General features: G+C 47.5%; 1 protein-coding gene across 6 annotated transcripts in view; it reads left to right on the top strand.

Moving 5' to 3' along the window:
- The first annotated feature begins 2,242 nt into the window (after positions 1–2,242).
- Positions 2,243–15,882, top strand: part of LOC139593846 (intersectin-2-like) — a 45,208-nt gene continuing 31,568 nt past the window's right edge. For 2 of the 6 annotated variants that reach the window (XM_071435267.1, XM_071435265.1), the window contains exon 1: positions 2,265–2,409. Coding sequence is in view for 2 of the 6 variants with exons in the window: in XM_071435268.1 (XP_071291369.1) it covers positions 2,855–2,901 (47 nt within the window). In the remaining 4 variants the exon portion in view is untranslated. Of the gene's footprint in view, positions 2,410–2,498; positions 2,902–15,882 lie in introns of those variants that run through there. The other 4 variants (XM_071435266.1, XM_071435263.1, XM_071435269.1 and 1 more) reach the window with 3 other exon arrangements.

Genomic DNA, 15,882 nt, shown 5'->3' with positions numbered 1-15,882 from the left:
CTCCTCCAGCTTGCTAACAAGTGAACAGTTCTGTCTGGTTTAAACAATTACCCAAAAAAAGACTGTAGGAGAGGCTATGAGCTGTGATGGTCCAGTCCTACTCCTGCTTTCCTGTTTGCCACAGACCACAGGCATGCCCAGAAAGCATGGAGATGTGGCTTGGGCATTAACCTACGGCATGGGTCGTTCAGCCAGGCAGGAAAAAGGGAGTTTAGTCATACCCAACAGGTCTGGACTGTGCCCCTTTGGGTAGCAAGCAGGCTTGACTTTCAGGCTGAAGACAGACCCTGCTCACCCAGAGGAGTTCTGGGGGTGCTCTCCACACTGGTGGGGTGACATTCCTGGGGGGTATCTGCAGCAAGGCAAGGGCAGAGGTGGAGCCCAACCTGTGAAAGCAGTGGCGCTCAGGTAATTAAATATTGATGCTGTCTAAGCTGGCCTGTGGGGGCGATTGAGCTGAATTGCAGGTTTCTGTTGCTGTGATAAATTGGACCAATTTGTCATGTGGTTTTGTTTCTTCCCTCCCTTAAGTAAAGCTATACAGGAACATTATTGCTATGGCTTCAGCAGCAGCAAACAATCTGGAAAACAAAATCCTCTGGTGGATATGGATAAAATGGGAGCAAAGGCAACTGTTCTTCTGCCAAAGGTGCCACCAAAGTCATGGAGCTGGAAGAAGGCAGGAAAAAGAACAAAACAAACAAACAAAACATTACTCAGCCCTTTCAGAGACAGAGACAAAGTAGTGTCCTCTGCTAGCTCCTGCAATTGAGGAAAATTCCTGTTTATGCGGATAGATGCTTTTTTTTTTTAGCATTAGCTGTAACTGGAGTCTGCAAACAACAGGATGTCCATCTCCTGCAGAGACACAGGCATACACTCGAGACAGTGCTGCTAAATCCAAGGGCGTCTTCTGGCTTTTCAGACTGGCTGTAACAGGAGCTCTGAGCTGAGGACAAGAGATAACCCTGATGCTATTTCACCCCTTGCCTCTGAGTCTTCTACTGCCCATTTCCATGGGAGCAGAATCTGGTACAAACATCTGCTCTCCACTGCAGAGTATCACATATATCGAGTACAAGGAGAGACAAAAGCTTTCTCTGAGTAGCGGAATCTGGTCTATTTATAAATTAGCATGCAACGGAAAAGGAGGCAGCTCATTGCAGGGGGAGCTGCAAAGACCATCGCAATAGATCTCCAAGTTCTCCTTATCATCCTTTACAGCACAATAACACCAGGTCATCCTCCAAGAGTCCTTGTGTCCAGTGAAAAACCCCTTAAGAAGGAGATTGTTTACTGACATGAGCAATATATGGGCCCAGATTGACCAAGGGGAACCAAAGGACAGCTGCTTCCCGTCCCGTCTCCCCTGCTCTCCCTGAAGGCAGGGCTGGGTTTACCTCAGGTGCCTTCTTGGGACAGAATGGCAAAGTCTGGCAGATGAAGACCAGGGACAGGACACCACAGTTCTGGCAGTTTTTCCCAGTTTTGCCAGAGAACATCTCTGTAACCTTGAGCACATTCTGTCTCTGTCTTTTCCTCTGACACATGAGGCTTACTGAAGAGGTTTCATATGTTTTATTTGTAATTCAAGAGCCTTCAGTGGAGGATGCTGTGAGACCAGTGCCACTGAAATCCCTTTCTACTAATGTTAATAGGAGTTTGACAGACCTCAGAAAGAAAAAAAATGTATAATCAGGTGTTGAACACATAGAAAGAGTTCAGGGTTGCTATGCTATTTATTTCTCTCCACAATCAACTTTTCTCTGCAGAATTTAGGTTTTTTTCTAATTGTCTTCAAACAGAAACAATGCCTTTACTTACTCTGGATCACTTAACAAAACTCATGAATGTGAGCAATTCTGATCAGGCACCTTCCTTTTAACATGTCTCACCAGTCCAGAGCCTGCCTGTTCACAACGAGATGAACACAGGCACACGTGTATAAGTCCAGTAACAAGACCCAGCTCAGTCTAGCATTACATGATAGAGCCAATGAACTGCGGTACTTAATCCTAGAAACAATCAACATAACTATTAACTTTGCCAAGTCCTTACTGACTGAAAGGGAAGAGGTTCAAGCTGTCATGGTTATGCCTAAAATGAATGATCAATTAAAATACTTGTAAACGCAGGATACAATTAGTTCCTCGCCCAGAACAGGGATAAACGGAGGCGTTACCACTGCCTTGGCTTTATTCTCACAGCAGCTCCACTCTTTCCAGAGAGACTGCCCGTCACGTGTAGAGCCTGTGGCGGCTGATGCAGGAAGATAGTCAGGAGAGTCACCAGAGCCGTGCTTGCTGTAGGACAAAAGAACGTGCGATCTGTGACCGGAGATAGGGACTCCCGAGGTGGCCAGTCTAAAGAACAGCTACCGGATATGGAAAATGAGGGATCCCAAGCACCGTAAGAGGAAGCCGAGGGCTAATCTAAGCCGCGCTCGGAACTGCCCGGCACTGTGGGGAAGGAGGGGCGCAGGGCTGGGGAGAAAGGCGGGCGCCGATAGACGAGCGCCTGAAGCCGAGGCTGCAGGGCCGTCTGCTCCCAGCCCCGCGGGGACCCCCGTGCCCTGCCCCGTCTCCTCAGCACCGCCCGCTCCCGGCCCCGGGGGACGCCCCGCGCTCTCCCCTCAGCCCCGCTCGGGGCGGAGCCCTCCGGGGTGCCCCCGCTCCTTCCCCTCAGGACCGCCCGCTCTGTCCCCTCGGCCCTGTCGGGGCGGGGCGCTGAGGCCGGTACCTCGCCCGAGCCGCGCCCGCCGTTGCCGTGGTGACGGGCTAAGCCGGGCCTGCGAGCGGCGGGCGCCGAGGGGCCGGGCCGGAGCCGACCCGCGGCTCGGCGCTGCCGGGCGGGCATGCACAACAAAGGCGGCGGGCGACGCGTCCCGGGCGGGCTCCGCAGGTAGGCAGGTGCGGGCGGCGGGCGGGCGGGTCCCTCTCGGCAGCCAGTCCCGCAGAACGTGTCCCCACCGCCCTGCTATGAGGGGAGAGCGACCGGGGAGCGAGCTCCTTCTTCAGCCTCAGCCCCGGCCCCGCCGCACCTTGCGGGCGCGGGGCTGCAACAAAGGCAAATGGCTGCGTGGCGGGGAGGGCTGCGGGACCGCTCGTGGAGCGCTCTGTGATTTATCTGTGCGCTGGGTCTCGTTCCCCGGTCCAGCGGGGCCCCTCGGGTCCCACCGGCAGCTCGGCGCCCAGCGCGGGGACGGGAGCGGGGGATACACGCGCTTCCCAAGCCCTTGCACACCTGCCCGCTGCCGGGGCCCCGCATGTGCCCGCACCCCGCACTCGCTCGCTGCTCGCCCCAGCAGCGGGGGCTCCGCTGGCACGGCACGGCACGGAGCGCTCTGCTCTGCCCAGGAGCTGGTCCGGGCGAGGCCGGCCGCTGCTCTCGGCTCCTGAAACTGCACCCGCAGGGACAGAGAGCTTTGCAGGCGGCAGGATAGAGCCTTGGAGGGGCCTGGGGGCTTTTTGTCCCGTGCAAGGTGGGATATTTTGTGCTGGTACGGTACTAGGCTGAGCTCAATCGTTGGGAAAGGGTGGCTGGGCAGCACCTGGCTCTTTAAATCTTCGAGGTCCCAGTGAGTCATTTCTTAATTAATTTCCGTGTGATTTCAGCTCCAAGACCCATTCTCCCGAATTCATAATAGGTTCTGATACCTGAGGTGTTAGCAGGAGCATCTGTTTGAATCCAGAGAGGTAGAAGTTTTACTGCATTATTGAAAACAGAATTCCCTGGAGGAAAATCTCTAAAATCTGCTCCTACCATTTACACTGCAGCGAGGCAGCACTGGGTGCATCTACACTTTAACCTTTCCTCATTTCCTAGTAATTATGGCACTGAAAAGCATTGTAAACAACTCTGCTTGTTTGTTGGTATTATAGTAAGGCCTGAGGGCTTGGTAGTGGTTTCTTTCAGTCATGGTTCTCAAAATGCTTCACAGACATCAAATAAGACTGGGAGCACTGCTGTAAATCTGAGGAGGTTTTATTGATCTCATTTTACAGATGAAGGAGCAGATAAGAGTCCTAGAAAGATTTAAGTCAAATCCAGAACGTAAGCACAGATTCAAAATTCCCTATTTAGGGTGCTGTTCCCCACCTTACTTTAAAAATTTTCCTCCTAATTTCACTGGCTGCTCCATGAGATGGTTTGGGCGCTGTCAGCCACATACTCTCTGGGATTTTGAGATACTGCTCTTGCATATTGCCAAAAGTGATGCACCTTTAGTGCCATACTGTTGAGAATAATGGTTTCTGAGTAAAACAAGTCTCTCTTATTTGGTTTGTGCTGAGGTAGAACCCAAGAGCTCTGTCATGAACAAGGATGCATTAGGCAAGGCATTGTGCATCCAGACAGCAAAGCTTACACAGAGCTGATGAGCCAGATACAGAAAGCCTGGGTGTCTGCTGTGGTTTCTTTGGCAGAATCCCTCAAAAGGAGACATGGTCTCTCCTCACTAAGGCTCTTTGAAGGGTATATTGCCAAAAGCAAAATAAGTGATTCCTATTGTGCCTGCAACTGCAAAGACTCCTGATCCTAGCCTGGTTTTTGAGTTTGTCCACTTGCTTGCATGGCCCAGACAGGAGATGGACTGTCTGAGATCAGGTTCACATCCTTAGGCATTGTTTATATTGATCTTCTTTAAGGCCTTTCACCAGAGAACCCCAGCTGCAGTCTCAGATTTAAGGCTTGCCTCTGTCTGTAGAGCACTGTACAAGATAACAACAGTAGCCCCAAAGCACTTATAAAGTTTTAAGCTCCTTAAGCTTCATCTGTGTAAGAAAAGCCTACTGCACACTGGGTGATGATGCACAGCTCCCTGTAGTCACGGAGAAAAGGAAAAGGAATGCTTTTATGGATTTTCTGAGTTTATTATCCATTGCGAGCTTGCTGAGTCTGATTTAGTCTAACAAGATAGTCTGGAAATCTTGATTTCTTAATATTTAAGTTTGTAGGAGATCAAGTTGCACTTCAAATACAGCTTCTCCAACTAAACAGTTACCATCCAACTTCAAACACCTCAGTGATGCAGGTGCAAGAAGCATTGCTGATTGATGGCAGGCAAGATATAGCATCACAGTTGGTTTCCTTTCCAGTGTTTCCGAGGACAGTTCTTTTAGAGGAGAGACAGCAAGCATAGCTCCAGGGCCTCCATGCCTGGGCATCAGCCAATTACTGTCATATCAGATTAGCCCTATGGCACATCAGCACACATTTATGTTAATACAGATGCAACATGACTGTTCCATAGTATTGATGGAATTATTGTGTTTACAGCCCTATAACATGACTAATTGAAAGGGAGGTTCTGATTACAAAACCATGGACTTCAGAGGTGATTTCTTCTGCAGCTTTTGAATGGGCCAGTTTGGAACTAAGAAATAAACTACTAGAGAACATAACCCAGTTTTTATTTTCCATTGATGAAGTTACCCTTTTGGCAAGCTCTTAGGGAAAAAAAATCCTCTATCATAAAAGAAACAGGAAGATCTTAACAGTTTTTTTCCACCTTGCCAAGATCCTGTTGCAGTATAACCTGTGCTGCTGTAGCTGTTTTCTTGGCCTGCAACAAAAGATCTGACCTGCCTGTGTCCTGCAGGAGTGTAGCCCTTGGAACCAGCCTGGAGATTTCCTCAGCTGCCACTGCAGTGAGCACATTCTCCTTGTCCAGAGCAGCTTGGCAGCAGCAGTTGTGGGTATTAGTGAGATGAGGAGGCATCACATGCAGTGCTCCATAGCCAGGATTGGAAAGCTGTCCACAGCTTGATGAGTTTTCTGCTCCCATGTTACCTGCCAGCATTCAAGGGATGCACCCGTTTGTGTCTAGGAATAAAATGGGTACCTCTGGCCAACATCTCCACAAGTTTTGCAGTCCCTGCTTCATAATTAGCCCAGTCTCAGCTTCCATCTGCTTTTCACTTTGCAGTGGCCCTCACAGCTGGTTCCTGGCAGCCATTATCACCTTCCAGCACAGGAACAGCTTTAGCTCTGAGTCTTGGGAGGATGGACGGGGCTGTCAGGATCAGTGAGATAAGGAAAAATAACAGAGATAGAAAACAGGTACATGGGCACAGAGAGGGAAGGTGGGCTGAGAATGTATATGACAATGAGGGCAAAATGAAGTGACAACGTGGGAGGCACTGCAAATCCTGGGTCTTTGTGGGAGCACAGACAAAGTGGGATGTGGAGGGAGTCGGCTTGTAGGAACAGGGTTAGAGATCTCTGCTGCCAGAGACAGATTGCATTACAGCTGCCAGCCCCTGCCCAGGCTTCAGAATGTTCAGCCAGCCTGAGCCACTGCACAGGGCTGTGCAGCATTTGTTATTTTCCAGACATGCTCCTGTAAGTTACAGCAACAAAGGGTGAGTATCTCTGGGAACTGTGCGGGGGTCAGTAACCTTGTCCACAGCGCCGTCCCTGCTAGGGAAGGGCCCTGGGAAAACGGGTGGCACCACAGCAGGCACCAGCATCTGTTACATGAGGAGGAGTGATTTGCTGCTCAAGGACAGAAAGGACAGTGGAAAGTCTGTGATTTCAGAAATTAGTTATGAAAAGCTGGGATCCTCGGGCTGAGGTAATAAGAATAGCTGGAGAATTAGGCAATTCCCATATTCATGAGCTGACTGCAGTCCCTTTGCCAAGGCTGTATTAAATACACCAAGGGGCAGAGGAGTTTTCTGGCTTTGCTAACAGCTGCTTCAAGGTGAAGCACAAGGGGAAAAAAAAATCTCCACTGTCTGCTGATATTCCTTTTGCCATGTAACATCTCAGGGCCCTTTGCAGCCCTTTTGAAACCTTTGTTTATTTTCACATTCTAGAAATAACTTTTTTGGGAACTCAGTGGTACCTGTCCTAAGGATTTCTCTCCAGAAAGGGACTAAAGGTTCTAAAGCTTTTGAAATAAACCCTGCCCTAGATGGGAAATCAAGGAGCAGCAGTAAATTTTTTCTTACAAAGAAAAAACATGGCTTTGTTTGGTTTTTAGCTAGAGAGAGTGTCTACGCCCTTGCCTTTTCTGCTGTTGAAATGCTTAAAGATATGTGTAAGCAGAAATCCATTTTTCCTTTGGGATATGAAGCTTCAGCAGATGGTGGTGGGAGTTTGCAGGCTCGGTTCTTTGTCAGTGCTTGCAGAAGCAGCCTGACACTGCACTAGCTGTGGATGCAGTGCTAGAGCTGCTCCAGTCAGACACTGTGCAGCCCATCTTGTGGCTTCCCTGGCGTCTGGGAGCAGTGCTGGCAGTCTCCTGTCAAAAGTAATTTGTTTACCACACAGCAATCCTACTGTTTCTGTAGACATGTTTAGGAAGCCAGTTAGCAACTGAAAGATGACAGTGGCTTTGACCACAATCAAGTGATTCACAAGACTCAGAGTACACACAGCTGAACTTTTCATGCAAGGTTCTTCTCTGAGGAAAAAGGGAATTAAAGACCCTCAGACATTGAGCAGAGACAGCTCCATTCAGACCTAGCACAGAAGTGATACACATTAATTTCTACTATCACAGCCTGTTAGAGCTGTTGTGTCAGATTTATTTGCTGGCTTCCTAGCTTGTTGAAAGGACAACTTCCCTACCGTTCCCTCTACTCGAGTCCTTGCTTATCTTAAGGATCATTACATCTCAAGCATCTTTCTCAATATACACACCTTGCAGAGAGGTCTAGAGACAGAGCAGTGGGTCAGAGTGGGTCAGAGTTTGGCTGGAGTGGAATTAGCACTAGCCATGGCTGGTACTGGATTGAAGCTGAGGCTCCTTGACCAAAAGGGTTTCAGTGCCTGGAGATATCAATCAGCCATGTGCTGAAATACTGCTGTTGTTTGTGGTGGTGTGGCTGATCCTTCCAGCCTGCTTCTAGGAGTAGACAAAAGCAGCCCCTTCCAAGAGGAGGTCTGTCTTCAAAGAGCCTTTCCAAGAAAGAGCCTTGTAAGAACCTGGGAGGTAACTGCTTCTCATAAAGGATCAATAGAGTTTCACTATCAATCTGTGCTCTGGTAGTTTAACCTGAAAAAAGCCCCTCAGGCCTGAACTGAGACGTCTCAGTTACAAGCAGATGAGAGCACTCCCTCAGGAGTCCTGGTTTGTGGTGCTTAACTGTTTTGCACTGATGTGCCCCTTTTTTTACCACAGCTGTTGCAACAGCTCTGTTCTCTGCGGACAGTCAGGGCTCAGGTTTCCACAACACAAGATAAGCTGTCAGTAAGCCCCAGTGTGGCACTTCTCCTCCTATTTAAGGGCTAGATACAGCTTTGGAAATTGGTGATTTATGATTGCAGAAGCCATATTACCTGCAGTGGGTAGACCTCACAACACAGTACTTCAGCTTCCCTAAAAGCTTGGTATCACTGAAAACAAGCATCAACCTAAGTCACAGGAGGAAAAAAGAAATAAAAAGAAAATCTGTTTTTGAAAGAGGAATGGGTAGGCCATGGACTCCTTTTGATAAGCAGCCTCTGAGCTGATCAGCTTTTTAAGATTGAGGTGCACAGCTTGCTTCTTTGACCTGCCACTGGAGTTTTGGAGCACCTTCCAACAAAGAGTCGATGTCTCATTCATGGCTCTGAGAACCAGGTCTGCGAACTCAACAGCCAGTCCTGTCCTCAGTGAGGATCTTCTGCCCTTTATTCTGCATTCTATTCTTACCTGGGTACCACAGAGCCATGTTCCCAAGGGTGGCAGTCATTGCTTGTCTACACATGCCGTGATACTTCTGGTCATATGCAGACAGTGGAACCATAACTCTGCAACACTTTTTATTCTGGCTCTCAGCACACTCCTCAGGCTATTCTTCATTACAGCAGTAGCATGAAGTAAATCCATTAAATAGAGCTAACCCGGCCAGAAGCAGCTGCAGGCATTAGCATAGCCCACAACCACATCAGCAATCCTGTTCATGCTTACAAGAGTGCAGCATACATTAATGCATACCTTAGATATTTTTTTTCATTTAGGATGGCTTTTGACCTTCATAGGAAGAAGATCCCTACTCCCCCTGGCCTGTACAAAGGGATGAGACTCAGAAACTTTATTTCCTCTTTGCCTAAAAGCCATTCTTCTACCTGTATCTCACCTCCTATAAAGAGCGTCAGAGCACAGTCCCTTTTGAGTGAAGTAATATTCATATCAAAACTCCAGTTGTACTCAAGCTAACACTACCTTAAAGAGCAACCCCTTTGAAGAATATATAAATATCATACAAATCAGCTCAAAGTTGTTGTAATAGGAAAGCAGATGAGATTTATATATCTGGAGAGAAGGTCTGCTATTTTCAGATGGAAATTAGAAAAATGAGGGAGAGATTGGCCACTAGATAGGTACTTATTAAGGGGCAGATTTCTGTTTTCTTTCCTTGCTGGATTGTTTTGAAAGATGCAAGCACCTGTTTTTGGTGAAATGTTGAAGCACATTCTGTGATAATATGGCTGTGACTTTTAAGGTGCTGAAGACTTTTAAGAATGAGGCTTTTGTGCTGTTCATTGGTGAATCTGAACATGGTTACAGATGTGGATATGTGGTAATAAAGTGGTTGAACTTCTGAAAGGCATACTGGGGTAAGGCCAGGTCAAGTGAGACCTCCACTTTTGCAGACAGTGAATAAGATCATGGTATATCTGGAAATACAATTCCTAGTCCATGGTTCCACCTGCAGGACCATAGTACACCAATTTGTAAAACAGCATTAACAAACCACTTTGGATTATTATCTCTGTAGATTACCATAATTATTATATGGTAAACATGTCCATGTGGAAGAGCCCTCAGCAGCACTATGTGTGTGCAGACTGGTGTTTGCACAACATGGTATTTGGTAGCTGCATCATCCTGCTGACATTGGCATGGCTTCCGTAGGTGGAAGCCACACACAGGGTGGGGTGACAGGAGATAAGAGGTTCATAAAGGTGAAAGCTGGACAAGCACGCTGAGATGAAATCTTTTGCTACACATCATCTGTAGGACTTCCCCAGATTGATTTGTTCCATCCAGTGCCTCTCTCTTTTAATGGCAGTTTCCAGCTGAACCAAACTGCATGTACAGCCCCACTGGCTGTCACCATCAGTTGCCTCTGGGTGCCAGTGTGGCAGCTGCACCGCTGCTTCACGCTGCAGTGCTGGGTAGTTGGACACAGTGCTGTGTGCAGTGATGAGGAATTGCTGCCTGTGCTTCACACATCTCCTTCCACTCAGTGGGAATCAGATGCTCCACTGAGTCATGACAGTGCCTCAGCTGTGGGGCAGCAGGGCCTCTCACAGAGTCAAGGTATCAAAGTTTGAGCAGTGAATGCTGCTTCAGGTTGAATTCCTACCTTATAGCACAGCTCCAGATCATAATTGACACAGGACTGGAGCAGAGCTGTAATGGGAGTGCAGGTGGCTGTGGCTTTGGGGAAGGTGATATTCCTCCTTCAGCTTCTTCATCAGGGATGTGTGTGGGTCAAAGGATAAGGAGTTGGTAGGAAAGCACAGAGAGATGGGTTGAGAGTCTTATCAGGCAACAGGATAGCAGAAGGTGCTCTGTGGCGGGAAAAGGCATTTCTTTAGCACCTAAGAGAGCGTGTGTAGCATGGGTGGCTGTGCTTAGGAGTGGGGAGGAGAGAGGAGTGCAAAGGCAGTGGGATAACACAGGAGAGCAGGGAACAGGCAGGATGAGGTGACAGCCAGAGCTGATGAATGGAAGTTGTGTTTTGGCTTGGGAAGTCCTTGAATGGGAGCCCCACATACAAATGCCTGGAGCTTTTGAAAGTCAGCACATTAAGCACCAAAGCAGCAGCTGTGCAGCATGACTCCACATGAGGAAGAGCAAGCAGCAGAATGCCTGGCTCCTAAAGAGGTTTGGCTCTTACTCTACCCTATCCACTCTGCCCATTTTGCCATTCCTGCTGGTGTTGGAAATACATAGCATCTGGAAAAAGCAATGCCCTTGTACAGTGCCTTTGGCTTCAGGAGAGTTCCTACAGTGTTGAATTCGCCCCATAGATTTTAATTACTCTCCACTGTGATAGTAATGGGAGCCAGTGGAATTGTACTGATTTTATTTCCTTTTAATTTGTTATGATGCTCTGGATGCAGATTAACTTTCCCAGCTCGATACATATTATTGATTCATTCTGCCTCATGTTGCAGTAAATGGCTTGAAGAGGGCTGGGCTGATTTCACTGTAGCTTATCCTGGTAGCTCTGTACCCCATGCAGTGTCCTCCTCACACTGGCAGTAGCAAAAATCAAGTATCCTTGCTTGCTTCCAAGCAGGTTGTTTACATCCATGCAAATGAGGGCAAGCACTAGCCTGTGGTACTGCTTCTCTGTATGCAATAGTCTGGGTCTCCCAGCTGCCTTTCTGTTTGATGTACTGACTGTGAGGACAGATGAGTGGTCATCAAAGCTGCTTGTGTGGGACTACACCCTACACACAGATCCTCCTCCACTTTATTTGGAAAAAGACCCAGCACGCCTTGATGCAGAGTATTTAACATCATCTTACATCACTGAAGTTATAATGGAGATGAGAAATTGAGTCAGTATTCTCTTAATACAAAACCCTCACAGAGGTTGAGATCAGGAGGCTGAGACAGTGTCTTGCTGCTTGTAACAGGGATCACTACAAGATGATCTGCAGTCTCATTATCAGGAATTTGCTCCACAGGCTCAGTGGCACCCCTGGCTCAGTGGAGCCAGGCTGGGCGTGCCAGTGCACTGGTGCAAGTGCATGACCAGCCCCAGCCAGGAACCACCTGCTATCTCTGCACCATACAACCTGCTGCTCCCAGCTCCTGGTGGTTTTCTGGCCATGGCTGCAGACCTGGTGCTCCACCTAATTGAGTCAGCTCACAGGGCACTGCAGTGCTTGGAAGCAGTAAGGGTGTCTTCTGTCCCCCAGGGTATTCCTATCCTACATCATCTTGGATGGGAGAGATTCAAAAAGAAAGACAGAAGTTGGACTCAGCAGTCCTACATCCCTCCACATGCCAGCCCATTGGCACAGACTGCAGCAGGAATCCTGGTGTTCCAAAGGTCATCTTAAAAAGCTTCCTTATCCACAGCCATGCTCAAACCACTACTCTGTGGTATTCTAACTCTGTGTGTCCTTAGAGCATGAGACCTCTGTGCCCCTCAGCGAGTCCAGAGGGACACTGACTGCATTGCCTGAGTGTCACATCACCAGTCAGAGGCCACTGGGTGTCCACATGCAGTCATTGCACTGCCAGTGAGTAGCCCAACAGGTCAGTGATTATTGTCTGGTTGCTGGTGATGGTTATCAGTGCCTTGGAGCCATTCCTTGGAGCAGAAACTGAACCTAGGCCAGAGTAGCTTTGCCTGAAATTAAAGTCTGAACAGTCCCTTCGGATGTGAAATGTTACTTGCTTCTCTTGCAAAATAATCCACCAGTTCTGTGGACAGCTCTAATGCACAGGAAGATGTGCACTGACCCTGCAGCCCTGCGCAAGATCTGACAGCGTAGACGTAAATATCAGTTGGTTGTGTCGCACAGCTGACTCCAGGACTTAGAAGCCTATATCCAGTTAAAGCAGCCAGGCAATTAAATCAAATTGTTGAGTCTGGTCTTAACCTCGTGCATGTCAATATGGCTGTTGAAGCTGCAGAGGAAGCCTCAAATTTCTCTCAGTGAGTTTGCCCTTGTACCCTTTATCTCCATCTTGCAGAAGATGCATTTCCAAACTTTTCTGTGTGTACTTTGTCCATAGAAGCATGGTGGCAGCAATCTTCTGTTTTCCTTGATCTCCAAAGATACCCTGTTCGTCCACCTGCCAACATCCTGCATATGTGGGCCCCTGAACAGTGAGGAATGTCTCTCATCAGCTTCATGGAAGATACTGGGCAAAATATTTGGAAAATGCATTATAGAAGATCAGAAAATAGCATTAAGCAGAAAAACTGAGGTGAATTGGGGCACGGTGAAAAGTCAGATACAGAGGATTAGATCCCAAACCTCATCATCCTAGGGAGTTTGCGGCTGAATCCTGCAGACCCTCAGCCATGGACACCCATCACGCATTAGCCCAGCAGTGTCACTATGTCCTTGTACCTGGCAGCACTTCCCCAGGATGCTTGGCATTCATTTAGAGGAGTAAAAGCTTTGGGGCCTAGTGATTCACCAGAGAAGGTTCTTATGCTGCCTTAGGCAGAGCAGTACAAATACAGGTTTTTGGCTTAGTTCCACCATATCCTTAGAGAAAATAGAAAAGCATTTAACATTTCTTTTTCTTTTTGCTGTATAGACAAAGCCAGGTTTCTCACTTAGCTGGGCCATCAGTGGCACTGAGTGTACCTTCAGCACAGCAGCACCAAGGACAGAACTGGAAGACAGGCCCTTTTACTCCCTCGCTTGTACCCCAGAGAAACAAATGTGTCTCTTCCGGCAACTTACAAACTCTTTTGTGAACCCAGCCACTCCGGTGTCCCCAGATTTCTAGCCGACTCAATTTAATCTATTTTATATCTCTTAGGTTAAAAAAAAACCAAAACAACAAACAAACTTTAAGAAAAACGTATTAAGTTTTCCTGCTCTTGATTTATACCATTTGCCTTCCTTTCTGTCTGGAGTAAGAAGTAGGTTGCTTTGTGCCCTTCTCTTTTTTCCACTGTTTAGGCTGGGAAATGAACTCTAATCCAGCTAAAATCAGGTGTATATTTGAACAGGCTTCAGCTTCCACCCTTCCCCAGAAGGGTTTGCATTGAAATGGCTTTTACTATCTTTCTGAAAAAAAAGGGATTGTGTTGGAGCTGGTAAAACTCTTGCTTCCCTACTTCTCTTGCAGTCCCTACCTCACAGAATCACTTGAAAGGAAATGGCATTTCCTCCAGGACTTGTGATTTTGTGGGGTTTTTTTTGTTGGTTTGGGTTTTTTTAATAATAAAGTCCTTTACTCTTACCTCCCAGTGGGAACTCCCCAAAGTACTCTCACCTGAGTGTACCTCAGGGATGATGCCTTGCTTAGAGAAAATGCTATAAATACCAGCTGGTCTCCTGCAGGAATAAAGCAAAGGAAACCACATAGCAACTGCTGTTGTCTGGCAGGTCAGAGGGCACTGTGCCTCCTAAACCAGCTCCCAAGGGAATTGTGCCTAGTCAGGTGCCCTTTCCAGGAGAGAACAGATGGCTCTTAAAAAAGAAAAAAAAAAGGCAAGAAAGAAGGAAAATAAGAAGAAAGCAGTGTTGAAAGATCAAAAGCAGCTGCAAAGACAGAACTGCACACAGAGTTATGCTGGTGGTGGGTAAAGAGAGGCATGTGTGGGTCATGGGCTGTTCTTCTGAAACCATAGTTCTGTCCTTGCCACGTCAGAGGGGAAGGCACAGTGTCTCTCAGGGCATATGTCCCTGGGCCATGCCAGCTTGTGCTCAGACAGTGGCTTGGAGCTCTTACAGCTGAGCACAGGTCTCAGAATTAAGTTAATTTCCAGTGATTACACTTCAGTTTTAGGAAACCTTGCCTGACCTTCCTTGGTTCTCAGAGACTGCCAGGAGAGTTCTTGCAGATTCTGGAAGGTGGTTTTATTTTGGCCTCTTACAGGTAATGGAGCTGAAACACAGGAGTTGGAGTGTCTTGTCTCAGGAGATGGGGGAGCAGATACCAGTCTCATGTGTTACCAAGTTACAGTTTGTTCTCAGCATCTCCCACTCCGCAGCTGTGAGAGTTACAGTATTTGCTTCATTCACACACTTCAGGGTGAGAAGTCACAACTTCAGTTTGTGGCTTCTCCAAATGATCTTAACCTATGTCCACAAAAAGCTCAGGAGTGTAAATCAGCGTTGTGTGACCTCCTGCAGAAAGGCTGTTAACAGCAGGAAGAGAAAGTGCTGCCTGCATTTCAAGGCAAGGGTGAGTTGGCTTTAATTTTTAAAACACTTTCACAAGTGATTAATGCAGCAGTATTTTTGGAGAGGAGAGGAAAATGACAGTCTTCTGGTGCTGTGTCAAATGCCTTATGATGCCAGTGGTACATCAGAGTACCTTTACCAACATACTTCAGACACTGGCTAGAATCATCTGCTCTGGCTGAAGCAGGAATGGCATCTGGAAGTAAAATCTGGCATGAGGAAATCAACAAGGCATCACAATCTCTGTATTCATTAGGATCTTAAGTCAAAGGCTGTCTTGTGTTCAGCTGTCTTAAGGATCTAGAGGTGCTGTACCATCAGCACCTCACAAATTCCTAAGTGCCTGGTTGGGGACAAAGGAAGGCAATGCAAGCCAGAGCTGGAGCTGACAATAGTACTGGCTGTGAGGGCAGTTTCCATCATCACCAGCTGCAAAGAGAGAAAGTGATGGGCTTCAGGGAGGGTCCGTAACTGTGGATAGTGGAGAGCCCGTACCAGCAGCTGTATGGAAGGGAAGCAGGAATATGTCCATTACATCAATTGGTTTTTCCTCTTTGTTTATTGACTACAATTCCTCTGACCTCTGCAGGAGGACATACAGGAAGATGCATACCAGCCATCTTATTACAGTGCCTTATTTTGCTGCTGCTTTACATGTTCATCAAAGGTTTTACCATTGACATCAGTGGAGTTAAAAGGAGCTCTTGGTTTGTTAAGTGGGACCAGATTAAGTTAGCAGGATTCTGTTCCAGGGCTTCTGACATGCTTCCAAAACCCAGTCCAGCCACTGCCCAGGCTATGGGTAATTTGATTCTGCTGGTGCTGAGAAAAGCCCTGAACAGCAGCAGAGATTGCACCTCAAGAGCTGAGAACTCAAATAGTAGTGCTTACTTCTTAGTGTACCAGGCTGATTTATTTTCAAGCATAATGCTCACAACACCCTCAGACATCCCTAGCTTGTGGTGAATATTGAAAACTAAACCTGATTCCAGTAAGAATTGGGAAAAATGGAGCTATTATATTCTGCAGAAGTTGATGGCTGAGGCAGAA

The sequence above is a fragment of the Agelaius tricolor genome, unplaced genomic scaffold, assembly GCF_023055355.1.
Source record: "Agelaius tricolor isolate 1412-34295 unplaced genomic scaffold, bAgeTri1.0.p SCAF_10, whole genome shotgun sequence".
Taxonomy (NCBI): Eukaryota; Metazoa; Chordata; class Aves; order Passeriformes; family Icteridae; genus Agelaius; species Agelaius tricolor.
Note: the sequence above shows the minus strand (reverse complement) of the source record. Positions and strands in the feature narration are given on the sequence as shown.